Source organism: Marmota flaviventris, chromosome 9 (assembly GCF_047511675.1).
Source record: "Marmota flaviventris isolate mMarFla1 chromosome 9, mMarFla1.hap1, whole genome shotgun sequence".
NCBI lineage: Eukaryota > Metazoa > Chordata > Mammalia > Rodentia > Sciuridae > Marmota > Marmota flaviventris.
In genome coordinates, this window is record NC_092506.1 from 16,951,933 (window position 1) to 16,973,727 (window position 21,795).

At 34.5% G+C, this 21,795-nt stretch overlaps 2 protein-coding genes across 2 annotated transcripts; both read right to left on the reverse strand.

Annotated features, from left to right (window-relative positions):
* Positions 1–810: 810 nt before the first annotated feature.
* Positions 811–1,770, reverse strand: LOC114093711 (olfactory receptor 5D18). Its single transcript, XM_027936595.2, has one exon. It carries the CDS (start codon positions 1,750–1,752, stop codon positions 811–813), a length of 942 nt encoding a protein of 313 aa, XP_027792396.2. The 5' UTR covers positions 1,753–1,770.
* Positions 1,771–14,328: 12,558 nt separating this feature from the next.
* LOC114093581 (olfactory receptor 5D18-like) lies at positions 14,329–15,276 on the reverse strand. The gene has a single exon (XM_071616948.1). The coding sequence runs from the start codon at positions 15,268–15,270 to the stop codon at positions 14,329–14,331; it is 942 nt and encodes a 313-aa protein (XP_071473049.1). The 5' UTR covers positions 15,271–15,276.
* Between the last annotated feature and the right edge of the window lie 6,519 nt (positions 15,277–21,795).

Consider the following 21,795-nt stretch of genomic DNA (forward strand, 5'->3'; position numbering starts at 1 on the left):
TTATAGCTTAATGTAAGAGATTTTCTAAGGTCCAGTCTATCACTCCTGAGCCTCTGGTGGGGTCTATCGTAGATTATCACACTACCATGAAGAGCTACTTTAGAAATATTTCAAGACACACAGCATCTTTTTTTTTTTCAAATTTCTATTCATACCAAGGAAATTGTTCACACTGCACAATGCACATAGACACATAGTTGCACATACACAAATATGTCATATTAGCTCAATAAAATATTTATTAGAAGTTTGACTTAACTCCTGTATTTAATGTATATACTGTCTGTTTTTGTCTTTAAACAAGTTCACACAATACATATTCTACAAAAAAAAAAAATCTCTTTCATGTTCCTCGGTGCATTAAAACAATCATTTCTCTGAAATTCCCTATGATAGGGAATTCAATAAGTGGCCAATTCATAAATTTTCTGATTTATCAATTGACCACTTATTGAATAAGATAATTGAGAACTTAGATTTTGTCAGATATCTTATAAGAAAATGGATACAGTAGTGATATTTATTAAGCTACAAACAGTATTCATATGATATGTATGTTTTTTCTTTAATCTTCACAATATGATTATAAGTAATCTCATATTATTCGAATTTTGTAGGTAAAACAAGGAAAATGAGAAAGATTACTAATGTTTTCCAGCAAGAAAAAGAGCCAACTTTATTCTTTTGAAAGCAAAATCAATTTATATTATATTGTAAAATATTAACTATATTAATTTAATGTTTCCTTTAAAATCAAAGGTAAAGAACAAAATTTATATTTCAGGAACAAATTCCATGGTGATATGATGCTCAAAAAGAAGAGACTTTACTGCCCAATACTTTGCTGACGGTATCCTTGACATCCTTATTTCTCAGACTGTAGATGAGGGGGTTCAACATGGGGATCACCACTGTGTAAAACACAGAGGCCACTTTGACCGTGTGCCTGGAATTCTTGGAGTTGGGCACACAGTAGAGGAACAGGATGGTGTCATGGAAGATGGAGATGGCAGTCAGGTGAGAGGCACAGGTGGAGAAGGCCTTGTGCCGCCCACTGGCTGATCGCATCCTGAGGATGGTAACAACTATGAACATGTAAGATGTGAGGATGATGAACAGTGTGCTGACTTCATTAAATGTGGCAAAAATGAAGAGCAGCAAATAGTTGGTGTGGGGATCTGAGCATGAGAGGGAGAGCAGGGAGGAGAACTCACAGAAGAAGTGGTCAATGGTGTTGGAGCCATGGAAGGACAGCTGTAGAGCAGAGCACGTTAGTATCAGGGAACAGGCCACCCCCCATGCATAGGATCCAGCCACCAGCACAGCACAGAGTTTCTGGGACATGGCCACTGTGTAGAGCAGAGGGTTACAGATGGCCACAAAACGGTCATAGGCCATCACTGCTAGCAGAAAGGACTCAGTTACCACAAAGGTACAAAAGAAAAAAAATTGAACCACACATCCTGAAAAGGAGATGCTTCTGTCTTTTGCAGCTAGGTTCACCAGCATATTTGGAGCAACAGTGGAGGAATAGCAGAAATCCACAAAAGAGAGGTGGCTGAGGAAAAAGTACATGGGGGTGTGAAGTTTGGGATTAATTTTGATTATGGCAATCATCCCAACATTCCCTACCACTGTGACACTGTAGATAGCCAGGAAAACCAAGAAGAGGGGGACCTGCAGTTCTGGATAATCTGAGAAGCCCAAGAGGGTGAAGGTGGCCCCACTCTTATTTCTGTCTGTCAGAACCATGTTTCTTTTGTTTGGAATCAGAGTTAATCCTGAAAACAAAAATATTAGGGAGAGTGAGGACAGATGCAGTGTGTTTTACTGCCCTTTTGAAGTTTATAAATTACCACTTTCAGAATCTGTGCATTTATTTATATGTGGTAGACAACATACCTACAATTTAAAAATACAAACCCCTTTTTAACATTAGAAACATACAATTATTGAATTAAATTATTAATTTACAAATATAATTTTTAATACAAAATGTGAAAAATTTAGATCAAAATATTAATGACTATTTAACAAGTCTTCACATAAGTCATTCAACTGTCATTGAAAATTATAAATTCATACAAGTTAAATCTAATTAACAAATGATAGCTGATGATCTCAGCCCTTTAACCATAAAAAATCAGAATTTTCCAAATAAATTAATTTTTGTAAATGTTCATTGACAGCCTTACATACAAATTCTTAACCTTGTGCATTTGTTTTTAATTTCACACATCACTTAAATCTTCCTCTCTGATCCAATATCCGTGATATCAACATAAATCTAAATCCCTTTTTTAGTAGGTGTGCTCTTTGACTTAAGGAGTTATTACCAATCTTTGCTCAATGACTGAAGAAAAGAAAAATGACTAGAACAGTTTATGGAAGTATTTTAGTTTATGTTCTTATTCTAGAGCCAAAGAAACCTTGAGTTGCCCAATGACATGCAGACTAAGAACCCTCTACACTTCTATGACTGAAGCCCAGATCCTCCGGCTTCTAGTGATGTATCCATTTCTCCACTATAGGTCTCTGGTCCTGATTCCTGATTTTGATATTAGCATGTATCTTGTATTAATAATCACGTTTTCAAATAGTGAGAAAACTGAAGATTTCAATTCTCTGGTAAATAATTCTGTAGCAAGCTATCCTATATGCCACAGAAATAAACTAGAAAGCAGTATCAAGATGAAACACATTAGAAGGGGAAATAGATACTGTTCTCAGCCAGGAATAACTATCATAAAACTCTGACATAGAAACATCCCTTTCCTGGAGATCATGCTCTGTGTCTCTATTTTTCTCTCTTTAAGATAACCATTATTTTAATTCTGTGCCTATGTTACCTGTGAAAGAGATCAAGTAACAATTTTAAGTATTACTGAACCATGAAGACATTTTTGGGAAGCCTGGGATGGATAATTAAAAAAACATAATTCTGTTATTTCTGGCCAAATCTTCTCATATCTATCCATGCCAGCTACCTTACTCTGTTATTTCTAGAAAACTTATCTTTAGTCACACAATCTAAGAAATAGTTTTCATATAGCCCAACGATAAAGATGTATGATCATATGCAAGACTGAGACATTCAATGACCATATTTGTTCCTGTGCTCATGAAATTATTTATTAAAGACAACTTCAAAAACTCACCCATAAGCCAGACATTCTAATTATCACATATTTTTACCACATTTTATTTATCTAAAGAATTTTAAATTTTATATAAATCTATTCTTATATTTAATGCAATGACTCTATTATCACAAATGATCTTATTAAATCCCTGGTAAAAATATTTATATTAAATTTTAGTCCAGGAAATAATGATAGCTGACCTCTTCTTTCCACTATTTTTTTTACCAATTTTTGTTGTTACTTTTGCTATCAGTGGTTATATTCTTGTGACCTTAATCAAATGGGGTTCTTTATTTTTTTAATAGTCTATTCAATGTCTATTTCATTTTACTTAAACATTCTATCTTGAGAACTCCTTCAAAAATTTGCAAAAACTAGAGTGCATAATACCAAATCTTTGAAGCAAGTGTACACTCACTGTTCCTGGATCATTTACATCTATTTCTCAAGAAATTTCTGGTTTTAAGAGGGTCAGTTTCCCATATTGAAATTTAAGTCTATCTATCTTTTGAATTTGAAAACAAACCTGCTAATGGCGAAGGCAGGAGCTCTCCTAGTTAGGGCAATGAGATTATTCTTATATCTATCATTAGTCTTGGAGATAAGAACCCTAGAGACTATCGATTGCTTCATTCTCTTGAGGTGGGATAAACAATTAAAATTAATCACCTCAACTTAAGGTAATTTTACCATCTGAGAAAATTTAGAGAAAATATATAGCAGCATCAGGAGCATTTCATATATAATATATATCAAATTCACCTTTCCCATACCTTGATCACTGTCAAATGCCCCATAAATTTCATAAATTTTATGTTCCACATATATTTCATAAATTTTATTTATAAATACATATATATTTATGAATCATCATTATCAAATTGATTTGCTAATATTTCCCAGGCATAATGCTTTTCTACCATATTAAAGAATTTGTTCATATTGGAAAAATGTGACTATCCAGCTGTTCAGGTTGTAATCAGAAGATTTACAAAGGTCAACATTCAAATAGTTAAATGATCAAGTCACTGTTAAGTCTTGACCCTATTTACTATTCCTTTCCTAGTTTACATGTCGGCCAGGTGGGGGGGGTTCCCTGAGAAGGTCATGTGTAAGACAACATAAAACTTTTCAAAGGTGGAATGATTACATATTGAGAGGTGTGAAACAGATGTTGGATTAATCCACTGATATCAATTATCTGGGCAGTAAGTGTATACAGGATGTCTAGAGGAAGGTGTGAGATGTTCCCTGGGGGTTTATATATTGTCTTAAGTGAATAGAATTCTCTGCTTCCTTGGTGTCTTCTCCTGTGCTCCCTTCCCTCCATCATGCCCTATACCTTTATGTTCTGCCTTACCTCCAGCCCTCAGCTGCAGAGTGGGCCAACCATGGACCTAACTTCTGAAACCACGAACCTAATAAACTTTTCCTCCTATAAGTTGTCCTTGTCAGATCACAGTGAGTACAAACTAACTAATACACCAGCTGTGCATGCAGATACTCTGACTTCCTCATTGTTTCTTAAAAGAAGACCACACTCCTTAATTGTTGGCTTTTACATTCCCTCTGTAATTCTTTCCTTTAAATTTACGCTGTCTTTTTAGTGAAATCTTATATGAACACACTACTATACTGAAGGGATTACTCTATTCCCCAATATATATTCTTAAATTCTTTTGTAATGCATTTTAATATACAGTTTGTTTACCTTTGCTAAAATAAATTTTCTGGAAAGTGAGAAATTCACTTGAAGTTCACTGATATAAGTTGCTAAGCTAATAGCTAGCAACAATTGTATGATGAACAATTATTGAATAATAAATATGGCCTTCTATGCAACTGGAATGGAGCCAAACCTACCAGAACTGTGGGAAAGTTAGGGAACAGGGAGAAGAAATTCTGAATATTTTTACATTAAATGATAATTTAAAGTAAATATATACAATTATAATTTACCTTTGAAATAATATTTTTAAATGGGGAGTCAAAAAAGTCTTCCGTACCTATATTTATATCTCTATTCAAGTTTATTACAATAGAAACATTGTATCTTCAAAATAATATGTAAGATTTATGGTTTTTATTAAAATTGAACCTGCAGTATAAAACAGGTACGTTTACTGAACTTAAGTTTCATGTGTAGAATTGAACCATCTTAACTTTAGGAACCATGTGGTCAGAATAGAGACATTTTTAAAACCCCCTAACAAGTATCCAATCACAACTGTAGCCCTTTTTCTTGCCTGCCCTAAGTTTAAGTTAGCTAATCCTGTAGATTCTATCCTGGAACTCTTCCTGTGTTGAACCAGGAGTGATGGATAGTACCTCTTTAGGGATTAATATCGATGTGGCTAAGTGGTTAAGTGCCTCTGGGTTAAATACCTGGTATCAAAAAAGTAAAAAAGAAAGAAAATGAAAAAGAAAAAAGGACTGAATCAATGAAAAAGTTTATGAAAAAGTGTAATCATTCATAATAATAAACCTTTGATTTAAACACTCATGTCAAGCGGCTGGGTTGTAGGTTGGGGGTGAGTATGTGCAAGGACAGGATTTCATACTCCACACCAAAACTAAATCAAATGAACAAAAATTACTCATGTCAAAATTGAACGTAACAATAATAAAAATGTATTCTCAATAATACTCAAAACTCAACCCATTATTTAAATTCTTCCATTTGTCCCAAATATGTATTTTTCCATTGAGGTTAAATCAAGTTAAATTTGATTGTTACCATTATGTTTCCTTTATCATATCACCAATCTGTGTGCAAGGGAAAGAGTGTGTGTGTGTGTGTGTGTGTGTGTGTGTTTGGAAGTTTGGGGGGGGGTGGAAATTGAACCATTTGTGGAACATTTTGTTTTCTGTATTTAACTGAATGCTTCATTTGATGTCAATTAGTTGTTCCTGCCGCAATTCTTTTAAAGGGATATTCAGATGAAATATCATTACTGGTTCAGATTCACTCTTAGTTTCTTTTCAGCAAGAACTCTGGCAGTGGGTTCTGAGCACTTCCAGGTACAGCCCACTGGGAACCACCTGTTAACTGGCTCTTTGGCTTGAAGCAATAATGCTCATCCATGTGTTTAGTTAGTGTCAAGTCAATTAATTCATTTTAAAATTACTCTCCAACAACATTTGCCTCATAATTTCAATACCAAGTGAAATTATCACCATAATCCTCCCCGCCCAAATTAACAGTTCTAGAATTGTGATTTTCTAATTTCATGTTTTTTTTAACAACTTTCAAAGTAATGAATTGCTATCCCAGTAACTTCCATGGTAACCAAATGATTTATTTATTGTATTTTAAATATTGAGATTTAAAATTATTTGGTACCTTTAAATCAATTGTGGTCAATATAAGTTTGCATTAAGTATTTCTCACCATGAACCAGTAGAACTCATTTCAAATCATCTTCTATGTCTCTTTGAGATTATCTGAAGAGATTTTATAGCATTCTTACTTTCCAGACAAGTAAATCATCCAAGGTCCATTTCATATATTCTTTATCTAGACTTAAATTCTGTTATTTATCCAACAAGCTCTATTTCTGGACAGGACAAGTTTCTTTTTAGAGGAAAGTTGTAGAATAAAGATGTTGAGTGTTATTGGTTTGTAGTTTTTTAATTATCCTTGTTTTTAAGAGAAAAAAACAATATTTCAAACTGAACCCCTACTTCAAATTAAGATTTTCACTTAAAACTATTTATTTGTTGTTATTTATTTTATTGTTTTAGTTCATATTTTCCTAATTTTATTGGTCTTTGTTTAATATTTTCTCTACTTGTAAACTTTTGATTTTACTATATAAACTTTTCTAAAACAGTTTTTTATTTAATATGTTTTAGCAGTACATCATAGTAATTTGTAGAAACATTTCTCTTTTATTCAGTTAGAGACTTCCTAATTACAATAAATTATTAAGAATTAGTTTACATTGGTATATATGTTAGACATATATTTGTTCATCATATATATTCGAAAACCTTCATATTGAATTTCATCCTGTGTTTTACTGTGATAAATAACACCTGTGAATATGTGTGTGTGTGTGTGTGTGTGTGTGTATTTTTTTTTTTTTTTTTGCCATTTTATCTTTGGGATAGATTCCTAGAACTGTAACTGCTTAAGAGACGGCTAAGTGCATATGAAATGTAGCTCATACTTCAAATTGCCTATGACAGGTTCTGTAGCTTGTAACCTTCTGCCCAGATATATAAAATAGTCTGTTTCCCTACCACTGAACTCATATAATTTCTTCTATTCTGATGGGTGGGAAATGATAATGTTTACATTTGTGTTTCTATTGTTATGAGTTCCGTAAAACAACTCTCCTGATGTTTAATAACTATTTCTATTTTGTATAAAGACTCTTATTATCCTTTTCCTGTTTTTCTATAGGAATGCTCATTTTCCACTGTTGTTCCTCATATAAATAAAGAATGTCTAGGTTTTAAATTTGTCATTTTATTTTCTGCAGGTTTATAGAGAATGTTTTATAATCACATAATCTAAAATTTATTTATTTGTATATTTATTTATTGATACTAGGGCTTGAACCTAGAAATGCTTTACCACTGAACCACATCACCAGACCCTTTTAAAAATTTTGTATTTTGAGACAAGTCCTCACTAAGTTGCTTAGGGCTGTGCTAAGTTGTTGAGGTTGGCCTCAAACTTGTTATTCTCCTGTCTCAGCCTCCCAAGCTGCTGGGAATACAAGCCTGCACTACCATATTCAGCTCCACTCAAGGGCTGAGCACAAGTGAATCAGAGCACACACTAATGCTAACAGGCATCAGCCAGAAACCAGATCTGCGCAGAGCTCTGGCACATTATGACCATGTACAGCAGAGGGTTGCAGATGGCCACAAAAAGTCATAGACCATCATGGCCAGCAGGAGGCCCTCTGTAATCACACAAGTGCAAAACAAATAGAATTGTACCATGAATGCTGGAAAGTAGATGGCTTTGTCCTTGGTTAAGATGTTGGCCAGCATTTTGGGTACTGTGATTGAGGAGCAGCAGAAGTCCACAAAGGACAAGTGACTGAGGAAGAAGTACATGGGAGTGTGCAGTTGAGTGCTGACCTAGATTAAGGTAACCATGCCTACGTTGACCAAAACCATCACTCCATAGGTGAGAAGGAACACCAGGAAGAGAAGGACTCTCAGCTCAGGGACATCAGACAATTCCAGGAGCATGAACTGGTGAGATAGGCTTCTTTGTGCTTATTTACCCATAAGTGTTTATGTTTTATTGATGCATTTTAGATGGGAAAGTACTTATTATACTCCATATATTATTTTTTTGTTAAACAATTAGCTTAGTGTTTTAGTTTAATAGAGTGTCTAATGTTGGCTATGATTCAGGTAATTAGTACTCTTGAGAACAGCCTTTCTATATTATGTGTTTTCCATCTTCAAAAAATCTATTTGCTGACTAATTTGCTTCTCTGAATCTATCTCAACAACTCATCAAAGATGTGCAAAGGATATGATTCAGAAAAATAACCAATGAACAATGCAACATTATTTATGATATGAAAATTTTAGTAGTGAAATATGAGAGGAAATGTATATATCAGAGAAAATTTTAATGACATGAGAATTGACCATGAAAAAACTGAGACTTAGTGAACAATAAAACTGAGAGACTTATCCTGTATTATGTATATGTAATAATATGGTTTTCTCTAAGTGACCAGAAAAAATGAGTAGTCTTTCTCTGAGTTCAAAGTAATACATATTTTTGAAAATGTTTTCCTGTTTTTAAGTCTTTCAAAAAAATAAATAAATAAATCTGGTGATTGTTTTCTCATTAAGCACTGCTTCTATACCAGGAATGAATGTGACCACTATGTGATATTTGTAGCACTTTTGTTGTCACTATGGTTAGTGGGGTGTGCTTCTGCCATCTACTAAGGATGCTGTTAAACACCATCCAATGCACATGGCCAACCCTCTATATCACCCCACACATGCAACACAGCCAAACACTACCAGATTGATATAGTCAGTTGTTCCACACAGTTGAGGAACCTGCTTTCAAGGGACATTTTAAAGTGCTTTGTGCAGAGCTAAAGTAACTCTTCCCTTTTCTACTTCAGAGACGGTTCACATGTCTGTGGTCCTCCATGGAAATTTTCGTGGGCATCTCATTGCCACCCTCAGCAATGTGGTGACTGTCAGGAGACTCTCCATGCAGGCTTGACCAGGTTGCACAGATGGAGTTGTGAGAGAGATAAAAAGGAAGGATGGAAAAAGGCATTTATTACCATGTTGATGTTCATTTTCTTTCACACTAGCAATTTCTTATGAGATATGCAGTTCTGCAGATTAAATTGTCCCCCTTTCCCATTGAGAATGTCATTTACTACAGAAGGAGAAGTATATTTTCTTAAAGAGGTGCTTAATGTGATACTGTCAGTTACCAGTGATGAGTTCTGCTTCCTCACATACTGAAGTATAACATTAGAGAAGCACACCAAGGCAAGCATGTAAAGCAGGGCTTATTTAAAAAGGGGTAACATAGGCTTCTCCTGGGAGGGAGAGGGGGTCCATAGCTGGTATCCTGGTATCCCAAGAAGCAAGGCATTCTGCCTTTTTTATGTCCTAGGGTTTGTTTGTTCTCCTGTTCTCTTCTCCTTATCTCTCTCCTTCTGGTGTACTGGGCCCAGGAGATGCTTGGTGGGAAGGCCAAAAGGTGAGAAGCAGATGGGCCAGAGAGGCTAAAGTGGTATTATCTGGGCAGGAAGGGGGCAAAATTAACAACTCCCTGTAGGGAAGGACAATCCCTGGGACAGGTTATTTTAGAAACAGGTTGGAGCAGGGGCAGGCTATCTTGATAAGGGTGGAGGAAGGGCTCTGAAGACATTAGCATTTCAATCCCTCTCCAACTTCCCTGACTCACTAAAATTGGCCTCCTTGATCTGACCTGACTCGATTTACCTGTTTATACTGACTGTCCATCTAATTCTGGCTCCATTCCCCCTCTAATTTTAGGAAACCCTTACTGCTGTAAGGACAAGGGGAGACAACCTCTCTGGCTGCTTAGAGCTGAGAGGAGGCTACATTTGGTGGGGCAAGCAGCTTTGGAGGTCCCTTTTAGAAGTTGGGTCAGATCAGTAAAAGACTGGTTGGGAAAGAACAGGTTGTAAAGTCATCTGGGAATGGATGTTTCTGTGAGAAAGAAACAAAAACTTTTACTGAAATGAGAACAATACAAAAACAAATGTTGCAGCATCTGGAACATGTTAATAAATATCATGAAGATGACTGAAACCAATAATATCTCACCAGGATGTATAACATCTGCCAGTTTTTCCTGATAGTGATCAGGCATTCCTGCCTAAGAATCTCTCTTTTGTAGTCTCCAGTCTTACTTATTCTTGGGGGCTTGGCAATTCTCAAAGGATTCTCTAAGAGAGGAATTATAGATTTTTTTAAAACTGTAATACTATTTCCCTCCTTTACACATCATTCTTCTCTCACATATGATTACAATAGATGTCAAACAGGAAAATAAATCAAGTTTTCAGTTCCTAGAATATATTATTCATATCTATATTCCTCCAAAATAATAAGCATATATTCCAACCCTGAAAATGTTATGATGGAAAATATCATGGACTTTATGTTTGTGGATATTTCTCTGGGATCTGTGTTTCCTAAGCTTCTCAAAACAATCATTGACCTCTGTGGGACATCAAGAAAACTCTTGGAATTCAAACAATTATTTCCATACTGCTTTCCGGAGTGGTTGCACCAATTTGTAGTCCCACCAGCAGTGTATGAGAGTACCTTACTCCCTACATCCTTGCCAACATTTATTGTTAGTTGTATTCTTTAATTGTCATTCTGACTGAAGTGAGATGGAATCTCAGTGTAGTATTAATTTTCATTTCTCTAATAGCTAGAGAAATTGAAAAAATAAAAATAAATAATATATCTCCATCCTATTTCATCTTCTGTGAAGTGCCAGACTAGTTCCTTTGCCCATTTATTTTCTGGGTTATTTTTTTTTTAATTTTAATTTTCTTTAGTTCTTTATATATCCAAGAGATTAATGCCCTATCTGAAATGTAGTGTGGTAAAAATTTTTCTCTCATTCTGTAGTCTCTCTCCTCACATTCTTGATTGTTTCCTTGATAATAAAGAAGCATTTTAATTTGATATCATTCCATTTATTGATTCTTGATTGTACTTGTTATGCTTTAGGAATCTTGTTGAGGAAGATGGTTCCTAAGCTGACATAAGGCCTACTTTTTCTGCTAGTGAGCAGAGGTTTTCAGTTCTAAGGCCTAGGTCATTGATCAACTTTGAGTTGAGTTTTTTGCAGTGTGAGAGATAGGGGTTTAATTTCATCTTGTGACATATAGATTATTAGGTTTCCCAGCATCAGTTGTTGAAGAGGCTATCTTTTCTCCAGTGTATGTTCATAGTGCCTTTGCCTAGTATGAAGTAACTGTATTTGTGTAGGTCTGTCTCTGTTTCTTTTATTCTGTTCCATTTCTCTTTATCTTCATGTCTGTTTTTGTGTCAATACCATGCCATTTTTGTTACTGTAGTTCTGTAGTATAATTTAATGACTGGAATTATGAGGCCTCCTGCTTCACTTTTCTTGCTAAGGATTCTTAGGCTATCCTGTGCCTCTTATGTTTTCAAATGAATTTCATGACTGTCATTTCTATTTTTATGAAGTATGTCACAAGAACCTTATTTTAGGAATTGCACTGAATCTGTATAGTGCTTTTGGTAACATGGCCATTTTGACAATATTATTTCTGCCTATCCAAGAACATGGGAGATCTTTTCATCTTCTAAGGTCTTCTTCAATTTCTTTCTTTAGCATTCTGTAGTTTCATTCTAGAGTCTTTTCATCATTTTGTTAGATTGAACACATACCATAAGTATGTCTGCTTTATGCTTAACAGCTCCTTCCTGTACATTATACAGTTTGAAGACACATCATTCTCCACAGAAAGAATGGGGACCATGAAGCTCCATTAGTGAGAATAATGACACACATTTATTGAGCAATTCCTATATGCAAGGTACTTTTCTAAATCCAACTATTATCATATTTCTTCTTTATAAAATAAATGATATCAGTGATTTTATGCCCCTTACAAATGAAGTGACTGAGGAACAGACAGGCATAATTTTCCCACTGTCATAGAGAGAATCCTTGGTTGAGATGCATCACATGCTACTTTCAGTTTGTACTACCATATAACTGTGGGGCAAGCAGAGTTGCAAGGGCCCAGGGAGGGCAGACTCCCTATGTAATGCCAGAGGCCATCATACTGAGATGCTTAAACATCCCTCCATGTCTGTGCCTTTCCTTACTATAGATCTTTAACATGAACATTGTTTAAACCACAGTCTGGATGCCCCTACATACCACAAACATTTAAAAGTTTCATGGAAGTAAGTAGTTAGAGATAAGCCATTCCTAAATTCTCAAAACAACTATTCATAGAGAGATAAAATTTTCTGAATCTAAAGATTTTTGGGTTTCCTTTCAAAGCTATAATTCCCAGAATAACTTTTCTCCTGTTCTTCAAATTCATGGACTTTCTCTTATTCATTTACATCTTCCTTGGTGAATTACTCTCATCAAAAAACAAGACAAAAACAAACAAACAAAAATATTATTTTGAAATGAGGCCCTTCTAAGTTGCCCAGGCTGGCCTTGAACTTGTGATGCTTTTATTGCACTCTCCCAAGTAGCTGGGACTACAAGAAAATAGCATTGTGCCCAGGTCACAGGATTATATGATTCCTTATCTAATAGTGGACATGAAATAAACATTTTTAGTATTTATGAAGCATTTAAAATAATATCACAATAACAAATAATGCTCTTAAACCTTCATAAATGTATACCTCAGGTATTTTTTCTCACTTAGTTAAATATGTTAAAAAATGTATTTTTTCATTGTATTGATGAATATTTGGAATTTTATCTGGACAAAGTTAAATATGTTAAAAAATGTATTTTTTCATTGTATTGATGAATATTTGGAATTTTATCTGGACACATTTAGTAAAGAGAAGGAAAAGGCAGAGCAAGTTATTCAAATAAAAATAGTTAACACCAAAGTTTTCATATTTTAATTAATTATGATAATTAGGATGATACATGGTTTTCAAATTTACTTTGAAGAAGATTATATAAATAGTTAGCTTGGAACACTTGAGATAAGATAAATAAAAAATTTTATTGAGAGAATTAAGAGTTTATGTTTATGTTCAGGACAACAAGTTTCAGTAAAATCAAGAATATGTGTGATATCTTCCAAGATAGAATAATAGCTTAATAATAGCAGGAATAATAGCAGGAAGCCATCAACCCAGTTTCTTAGCTTAATGTAAGAAATTTTCCTTAAGGTGAAGTCTACCACTTTTGATCCTCTGGTGGATTCTGTCATAGATTATCACACTGCCATGCAGAGCTACTTTAAAAATATTTCAGGACACATAGCATCTTTCTTTCAAATTTCTATTTATACCAAGGAAATTGTTTATATTGCACAATAAACATAGACACATAGCAGCACATACACAAATGTGTCATATTAGCTCAATAAAATAAAATATCACATTCTTACCTCCTGGATTTCATGTATACACTGTTTTATTCTGACTAAAACTACTTTTTCACTGAACTATATCTCCAAAATCCTTTCTTTCTCTTTTCCTTGGACAAGTTCACAGAATACCTATTTTAGAAAAACATCCCTTTCAAGTTTCTCAGTGCACTCCCTTCTCTGAAATTCCCTATGATAGTTAATGTTTTCTGACATTTTACTTTGCCTCTTATTGCATAGGTTTATTAAGAGCTCAGTTTATGTCAAATATCTGATAAAACAGATAAAGTAGTAATATTTACTAAGCAGAACAATATCTCATATGATATGTAGGCTTTTCGTTAATCTTCACTATATGATTGAAAGTTACATTATTCCAATTTTGTATATAAAACAAGGAAAATGAGAAAGATTACTGACGTTTCACAGCAACAAAAAGACATCTAAGTTTATTCTCCTGAAAGCGAAATCCATTTCAATTCAGCTGCATAATATTGGCTCTATTGATTTTAATCCTATTCTTAAAACCAACCTTCAAGAACACAATTTATATATCAGGAAAAAATTCCGTGATAATATGATGCTCAAAAATAAGAGACTTTACTGCCCAATATTTTGCTGGCTGTGTCCTTGACATCCTTATTTCTCAGACTGTAGATCAGGGGGTTCAACATGGGGATCACCACTGTGTAAAACACAGAGGCCACTTTGATGGTGTACCTGGAGTTCTTGGAGTTGGGCACACAGTAGAGGAACAGGATGGTGCCATGGAAGATGGAGATGGCGGTCAGGTGAGAGGCACAGGTGGAGAAGGCCTTGCGACGCCCACTGGCTGATCGCATCTTGAGGACTGTGACAACTATGAACAAGTAAGACGTGAGGATGATGAGCAGTGTGCTGACTTCATTAAATGTGGCAGAAATAAAGAGCAGCAAAGAGGTGATGTGGGGATCTGAGCATGAGAGGGAGAACAGGGAGGAGAACTCACAGAAGAAGTGATCAATGGTATTGGAGCCATGGAAAGACAGCTGTAGAGCAGAGCATGTTAGAATCAGGGAACAGGCCAACCCCCATGCATAGGATCCAGCCACCATCACAGCACAGAGTTTCTGGGACATGGCCACTGTGTAGAGCAGAGGGTTGCAGATGGCCACAAAGCGGTCATAGGCCATCACTGCTAGTAGAAAAGACTCAGTTATTACAAAGGTACAAAAGAAAAAAATTTGGACCACACATCCTGAAAAGGAGATGCTTCTGTCTTTTGCAGCTAGGTTCACCAGCATATTTGGAGCAACAGTGGAGGAATAGCAGAAATCCACAAAAGAGAGGTGACTGAGGAAAAAGTACATGGGGGTGTGAAGTTTGGGATTGATTTTGATTATGGCAATCATCCCAATGTTCCCTACCACCGTGACACTGTAGATAGCCAGGAAAACCAAGAAGAGTGGGACCTGCAGTTCTGGATAATTTGAGAAGCCCAAGAGGGTGAAGGTGGCCCCACTCTTATTTCTGTCTGTCAGAACCATGTTTCTGTTATTTGGAATCTGAGTCAATCCTGAAAACAAAAATATTAGGGAGAGTGAGGACCAACGCAGTGTGGTTCACTGCGCTTTCAAATTTTATAAATTACCACTTTCATAATCTGTGAGTTTATTTATATGTGGTAGACAATATATCTACTATTTAAAATTATGAACCCCTTTTTAACATTAGAAACATACAATTATTGAATTAAATTATGAGTTCTGAAAGAATATTTTAAATACAATTATGAAAAATTCGGATCAATGGTAATGGCCATTTTAACAAATGTTCACCTAAAACTTTCAACCATTGTTTAAAATTGTAAATTTGTATAAGATAAATCTAAATATCAATGATAATGGATGATCTTAGTCCTTTAACCAGCAAGAAGATTGGAAGTTTTTAAATATATTAATTTTTATAAACATTCCTTGATATATTGAAACGCTAATGCTTAAACTTGTGCATTTATTTTTAATTCCACATATCACTTAAATCTTCTTTTCTGACCCAGTATCTGTGAATCAGCACAAATCTGAATTAAATTTGCAGCAAGTATGCTGTTTGACTTAAGCAGTTCTATCACAAATCTTTGCTCCATGTCTGAAAGAAAAAAAAATATAACTGGAACAATTTGTAAACATATTTTAATTTACTTTCCTATTCTAGAGCCAAAGAAATCTTGAGTTTTCCAATGAAATGCAGACTAAGAATGCTCTACACATCTATGACTGAAGCCCACATCCTCAGGCCTCCAGTGATATATCTACTTCTTATCTACCAGTGGCTGGTCCTGATTCTAGATTTAGATATTAGAATTTTTTATTAATAATCATGTTTACAACAAGTAAGCAAACTGGAAATTCTAATTCTATTGGAGGTAATTCTGTGATGGGCTATATGACAAAGAAATGTACTAGAAAGCACTATCAAGATGATACATATTAGAGGGGGAACTAGGTAGTTTTCTCAGCCAGGATTAACTAACTATAATATAACTCTGACATAGAAATATCCCTCTACTGGGTATCATGCACTCAATCTCTCTTTTCTCTCTCTTTCTCTAACTTTAAAATACACTGTATTTTTATTCTGTGCTTATGTTACCTGTAGAAGAGTAGAATTAACAATTTTAGGTAGTACTATACCCTGAAGATGTTTCATTGCATGGAGATGAGGGTAATATAAAAGAAACATATTTCTGTTATTAGTGCCAAAAACCTCTCATATCTAACTATGCCAGCAACCTTCCCCTACTATTTTTGAAAAGTCATCTTTAGTCACGGAATCTATGGAATAGTCATCACATAGCCCATCAATAAAGATATCTGATCATACGCTGAGGCATTCAATGACCATATCTGTTCCTCTCCTTATGAATTTACTTATTAAAGACAACCTCAAAAGATAATGTACAAGCCAGACATTCTATTATCTATTTTCTTACTACCATGTTTTATTTATCTAAAGAATCTTAAATTTTATTTAAAACTATTTTTACATTTAATGCAATGACTGCATTATCACAAATGCTATTATGAAATCCCGGGTTAAAAAAAAAGAAAACTTATATGAACTTACAGTCCAGGAAAAAATTATAGCTGCAATCTTCATCCCAGTATTTTTTCTCAATTGTGCTTGTTATTTTTGCTATCAGTGGTTACATTCTTCTAACTTTAATCAAATAAGGGTCTTTATTTTTTATAGACATTCTATTCAATGTCTATTCCATTTTATTTAAATATTCTATCTTGAGAACTCCTTAATAATTTGCAAAAGTGAGACAATACATGATTTTTTTTGTTTTTGTGATACTGATGAGGGGCTAGTTAAGATGGTCCTCTAATATGAAACTTTGTAGAAAAAGTGTACTCACTGTTCCTGGTTCTTTCACATCTATTTCTCAAGAAATCTCTAGTTTTAAGAGGGTCGGTTTCCTACATTGAATTTAAACCAATATGTCTTTTGAATTTGAAAACAAACCTGCTGACAGCTAAGGCAGGAGCTTGCCTCGTTGGGGGCAATGCAAATATTCTTATATCTATAGTTAGTTTGGGAGATAAGAACCCTAGAGACAATCAATTGCTTAATTCTCTTGAGGTCATACACAAGCAATTAAAATTAATCACCTCAAATTGATATAATTTTAATATCTGAGAAAATTTAGAGAAAAAAATCTAGCAGCATCAGGAGCATTTTATATAACACATATTACATTCACCTTTCCCATACCTTCATTACTGTCTTTTGCCCCATAAATTTCATGCTCCATAAATTTCATTTATAGAAATATATATAAGAATCATCAATATAAAATGATTTGCTAGTATTTGCTAGGCCTAATACTTTTCTACCATATTAAATAATTTGTTCATATTGGAAAAGAGTGAATATCCAGCTCTTCAGGTTGTAATGTTTCACTGAAAGTTAAAGCAGGAAGATTTACAAAGGTCAGCATTCAACTGGATAAATGATCAAGTCCCTGTTAAATCTTGGCCCTATCTGTTGTTTCTTTCCTCTGTTTGGTTCAGTTGTGGGGGGTCCCTGAAAAGGTCATTTGTGAGACTATGCCCAACTTTTCAGAGGTGAAATGATTAGATTATCAGACATGTCATTTAAATGTTGGATTAATCCACTGATATAAATTAACTGGGCAGTAAGTGTAGACAGGCAAAAAGTGGCTAGAGAAAGGTTTTCAGTGGGATGTTCCCTGGGAGTTTATATTTTGCCTTTAGTGTGTAGAGTTCTCTGCTTACTGGGTGCCTTGTCATGAACTCCTTCCCCCAAAGTATCCTACTACCATGTTGACCTGCCTTATCTCTGGCCCTCAGCTTCAGAGTGGGCCAACCATGCACTGATCCTCTGAAACCTTTTCCTCCTGTAACTTGTCCTTGTCAGATCACAGTGAGTACAAGCTAACTATTACACTAGCTGTGCATGCAGATACTCCGACTTCCTCATTGTTTCTTAAAAGAAGACCACACTCCTTCATTGTTGGCTTTTATACTCCCTCTTACTGGAATTCTTTCCTTTTAATTTCTGCTTATATATCTTTTTTGAGAGAGAGAGAGAGAGAGAGAGAGAGAGAGAGAGAGAGAGAGAGAAAGAAAGAAGACAGACAGAGAGAGAGAGAGAAAATTTTTTAATATTTATTTTTCAGTTTTCAGTGGACACAACATCTTTATTTTATATGGTGCTGAGGATTGAACCTAGTGCCCTGCACATGCCAGGTGAGCACGTTATCGCTTGAACAACATCCCCAGCCCAATATATATTTTTTAGTGAAGTCTTATATGAACACACTACTATACTGAAGGGATTACTCTATTCCACAATATTACCATTTAAAGTGTTTAACACAGAAAAATGTATTTCTTAAATTCTTTTGTACTGCATTTTAAATATATAATTTGTTTCCCTTTGCTAAAATAAATTTTCTGGGATAGTGAGAAATTCATTGTTGAGTTCACTGATATATTATAAGCTGCTAGACTAATAACTAGCACAAATTATACCATGAATAATTGTTGAATAATAAATATGACCTTTCATGCAACTGGGACAGAGCTAAACCTACCAAAACTGTGGGGAAGTAGAGAACAGAGAGTTCAAAAAACTTCTGAATATTACTACATTGTGATTATTTAAAGTAAATGTATACTATTATAATTTACCTATTAAAATAATATTTTAAAAGTTGGCAGTAAAAATGAAAACAAAGGTCTTCTGTAATGATATTTTTTTAGCCAAGCTTATTGCAATAGACATATTGTATCTCTAAAATAATATATGATATTTATGTTTTCCTTTCTATTATAGTTGAACCTGAAATGTAACACATGCATGTTTACTGTAACTTGTTTCACCTGTAGCATTGATCCTTCTTAATTTTGGGAACCATGTGGTCAGAATAAAGCCATTTTTACAATTCCCTAATATGTATCCAATCACAACTGTAGCCCTGTTTAATGCCCACCCCAGATTTTAAATTAGCTAATCCTGTAGAGTATAACCAGGGGCTCTTCTTATCAGGAGCCAGGAACAATGGGTGCTATCTCTTTAGGAATGAATATTATCCTACTACCTTCCTAGATGAACTTGTCCTTCAGATTCTCTTTGGGAGCGCACCCTTCTGCAGAAGTACAATTTTGCTTTGGCAACCCACTTCCCACCATGTGCTTTATTTTTTGTGGCACCTCAGTATTTTTAACAAATGTACAGCATGGAGAAATTATTTGCAAATGGAAACTGATATCTCAATTATTCTCCTTCAGAAAACCTAAAGTAGCTTCTTTAGAATATTTTCATGTCCAGTCACTCAGCGTGTTTGCATACCAATTATGTCCAAGGATATGCTTTTGATATAAGAATATAAAATGAAATCTCATTAAAACATTCCTCTCCAAAGATATCTAATCTTTCTCTAGTAATAAGCCATAATAAGTAATAACCATTGAGCACACACTGTTTGAAAAGTATGCATTTCATACTCAGAATTAAAACAATTATCATTCCATGATCATTGTCTTCTGGTACAGGAATCAGGGAAAGAAGATTGAGTTCATAATGATGATATGTAATTTACTCATTTAATTGTTCATTGATTTATTCATTCAATAAATATTTATGACAGGCTTACCTTGAGCCAGGTACTGTCTTAAGAGTTGGTGAGACAGCGTTTCTTTGCTCTTCAAAGTTATGTTTAAAGTAGGATATAAAAATAGATAAATATGTGATCATTTCCTTTAGTACCAAAATAGATGTCAACATAGTTGCCATTTTATTTAGAGATGTCGGGCAAGGGGCTTTAGTGAAGGAACAGAGTTTTTAGATTTGAGTTTGAGTTTTGAGTTGTTTGCAAAGAAGAGCAAACCCATTTATTTTCAAATAGAAGGTCTTTTATTTATGTATCTTAACAACTCTGGAGTAGGTGAGCTTTCTGTGCATTTTCTCAATTTCTTTGTAAATATATAACATGGACAATATAGGATATATCTGTATTTGTCCTTCAAGGCTGTATTTATGCCACTAACTTGGTTTGTCATAGGACAATAAAGAAATATTGAATGGCATTAGTAGAGTGCTATTGTGGCACACTTTTGTTAGTCCATTACTGATAAACAATTTCAGATCAGCAGAAATAATCTGTAATAGTAAAACCAGAAACAGTACATCCATATTACAGTAAATCTTTCAGTCATTTGAAGACTTCCAGGGAAACAACAATGAAATACTTTCCTCAATACCGCAAGCCTCAAAACAAGGAACTCCAAGAACTGTTGATGCATGGATTAATTTTCCCTGTCCTAAATGTATTTCTTGAGCATTCTTGTATGAAGCCTATGTGGAGTACCCTGCATGTAGGGACAGCGTTAGGTTAATTACTTTATTTTAAAATTACCCACTCTCTTTTGCCTAATGATTTTAACACCCATTGAAATCATTGTGATCACCATGATCTTTTAATTTTTTTTTCAGATGAACAGTTCTAGAGTTGTGATTTTCTTATTTCTGCTTTTTCAGCCTTGATTTCTTCTGAACCTCCTCTCATGTTAACTGTTAAATGACCTTAAAATGCAATTCATACAGGAAAGATACATTGAATAGAGTTTCTTTATTTAACAAAGTTGAGAGGAATGGATTGTTATCCCAGTAACTTTCATAGAAACCAAATGATTTATTTATTGCTTATATTCTGGATAAACTGGATTAGACAATGTTAGAGATTCCCAGGTATGAAGATTCTGGGACTGCAACATTTGACTAGTAATACCAGTGGGCTACCTAGAAATATTGAAGATTCCAATGTTTGTCTTTTCTGAAAGACAGAATTAATTTTTACGCACTCTTCCGCTAAAAGTCTCAGCAGCACTAAGCAGAAAGGGCACTAGATCTGTAGTCAGAAATAGAGTTCAGTTCCTGTTTCAAGTCACATCAGTCATTCGAAGTTAGTGTAGCCATGTACCCAACAAACATAATTGTCCTTATCCTGTGTCTCAACAGAAGATGACTTGAATGTTTTAACTGCCAGACTCTCAAGTTCTAAAATTCACAGAACCATGGCATGAAGGTATCAGAAAAGATTTTATTTTTTAATCGCAGAGCATATCCACCTTAATCTCCCCACATTGACACAATACTTCCATGACACAACTCAAATGACCTTAAAGGCCAGGCATTCATTGGATACACATTAACAAATGAGAAAAAAAAAATAATTCTGTGGTGAGTTACAATCATTCTTTTAGTGACTGTATCCCCCACACTACATGTTCTATAATATTTTGTGTTTTTTAAAAAATAATTTGAGTTCAGAGGCTTCAAAGAAGTAGATGTTTCATGGATCAGAATCTTATGAAATTCATCTCAATATTACACTTCTTTCTTTTCTTCATGAGATTTGAATTTACCAGTCCACGCTTCTCAATCATCTGTACAAATCTCATAGAAACACACGCTATAGGCTTAGAAACAGGTTCTGTTCTGTTCTCTTATTCGTTAGGATGGAAACGTTTCTTGAGACTGGT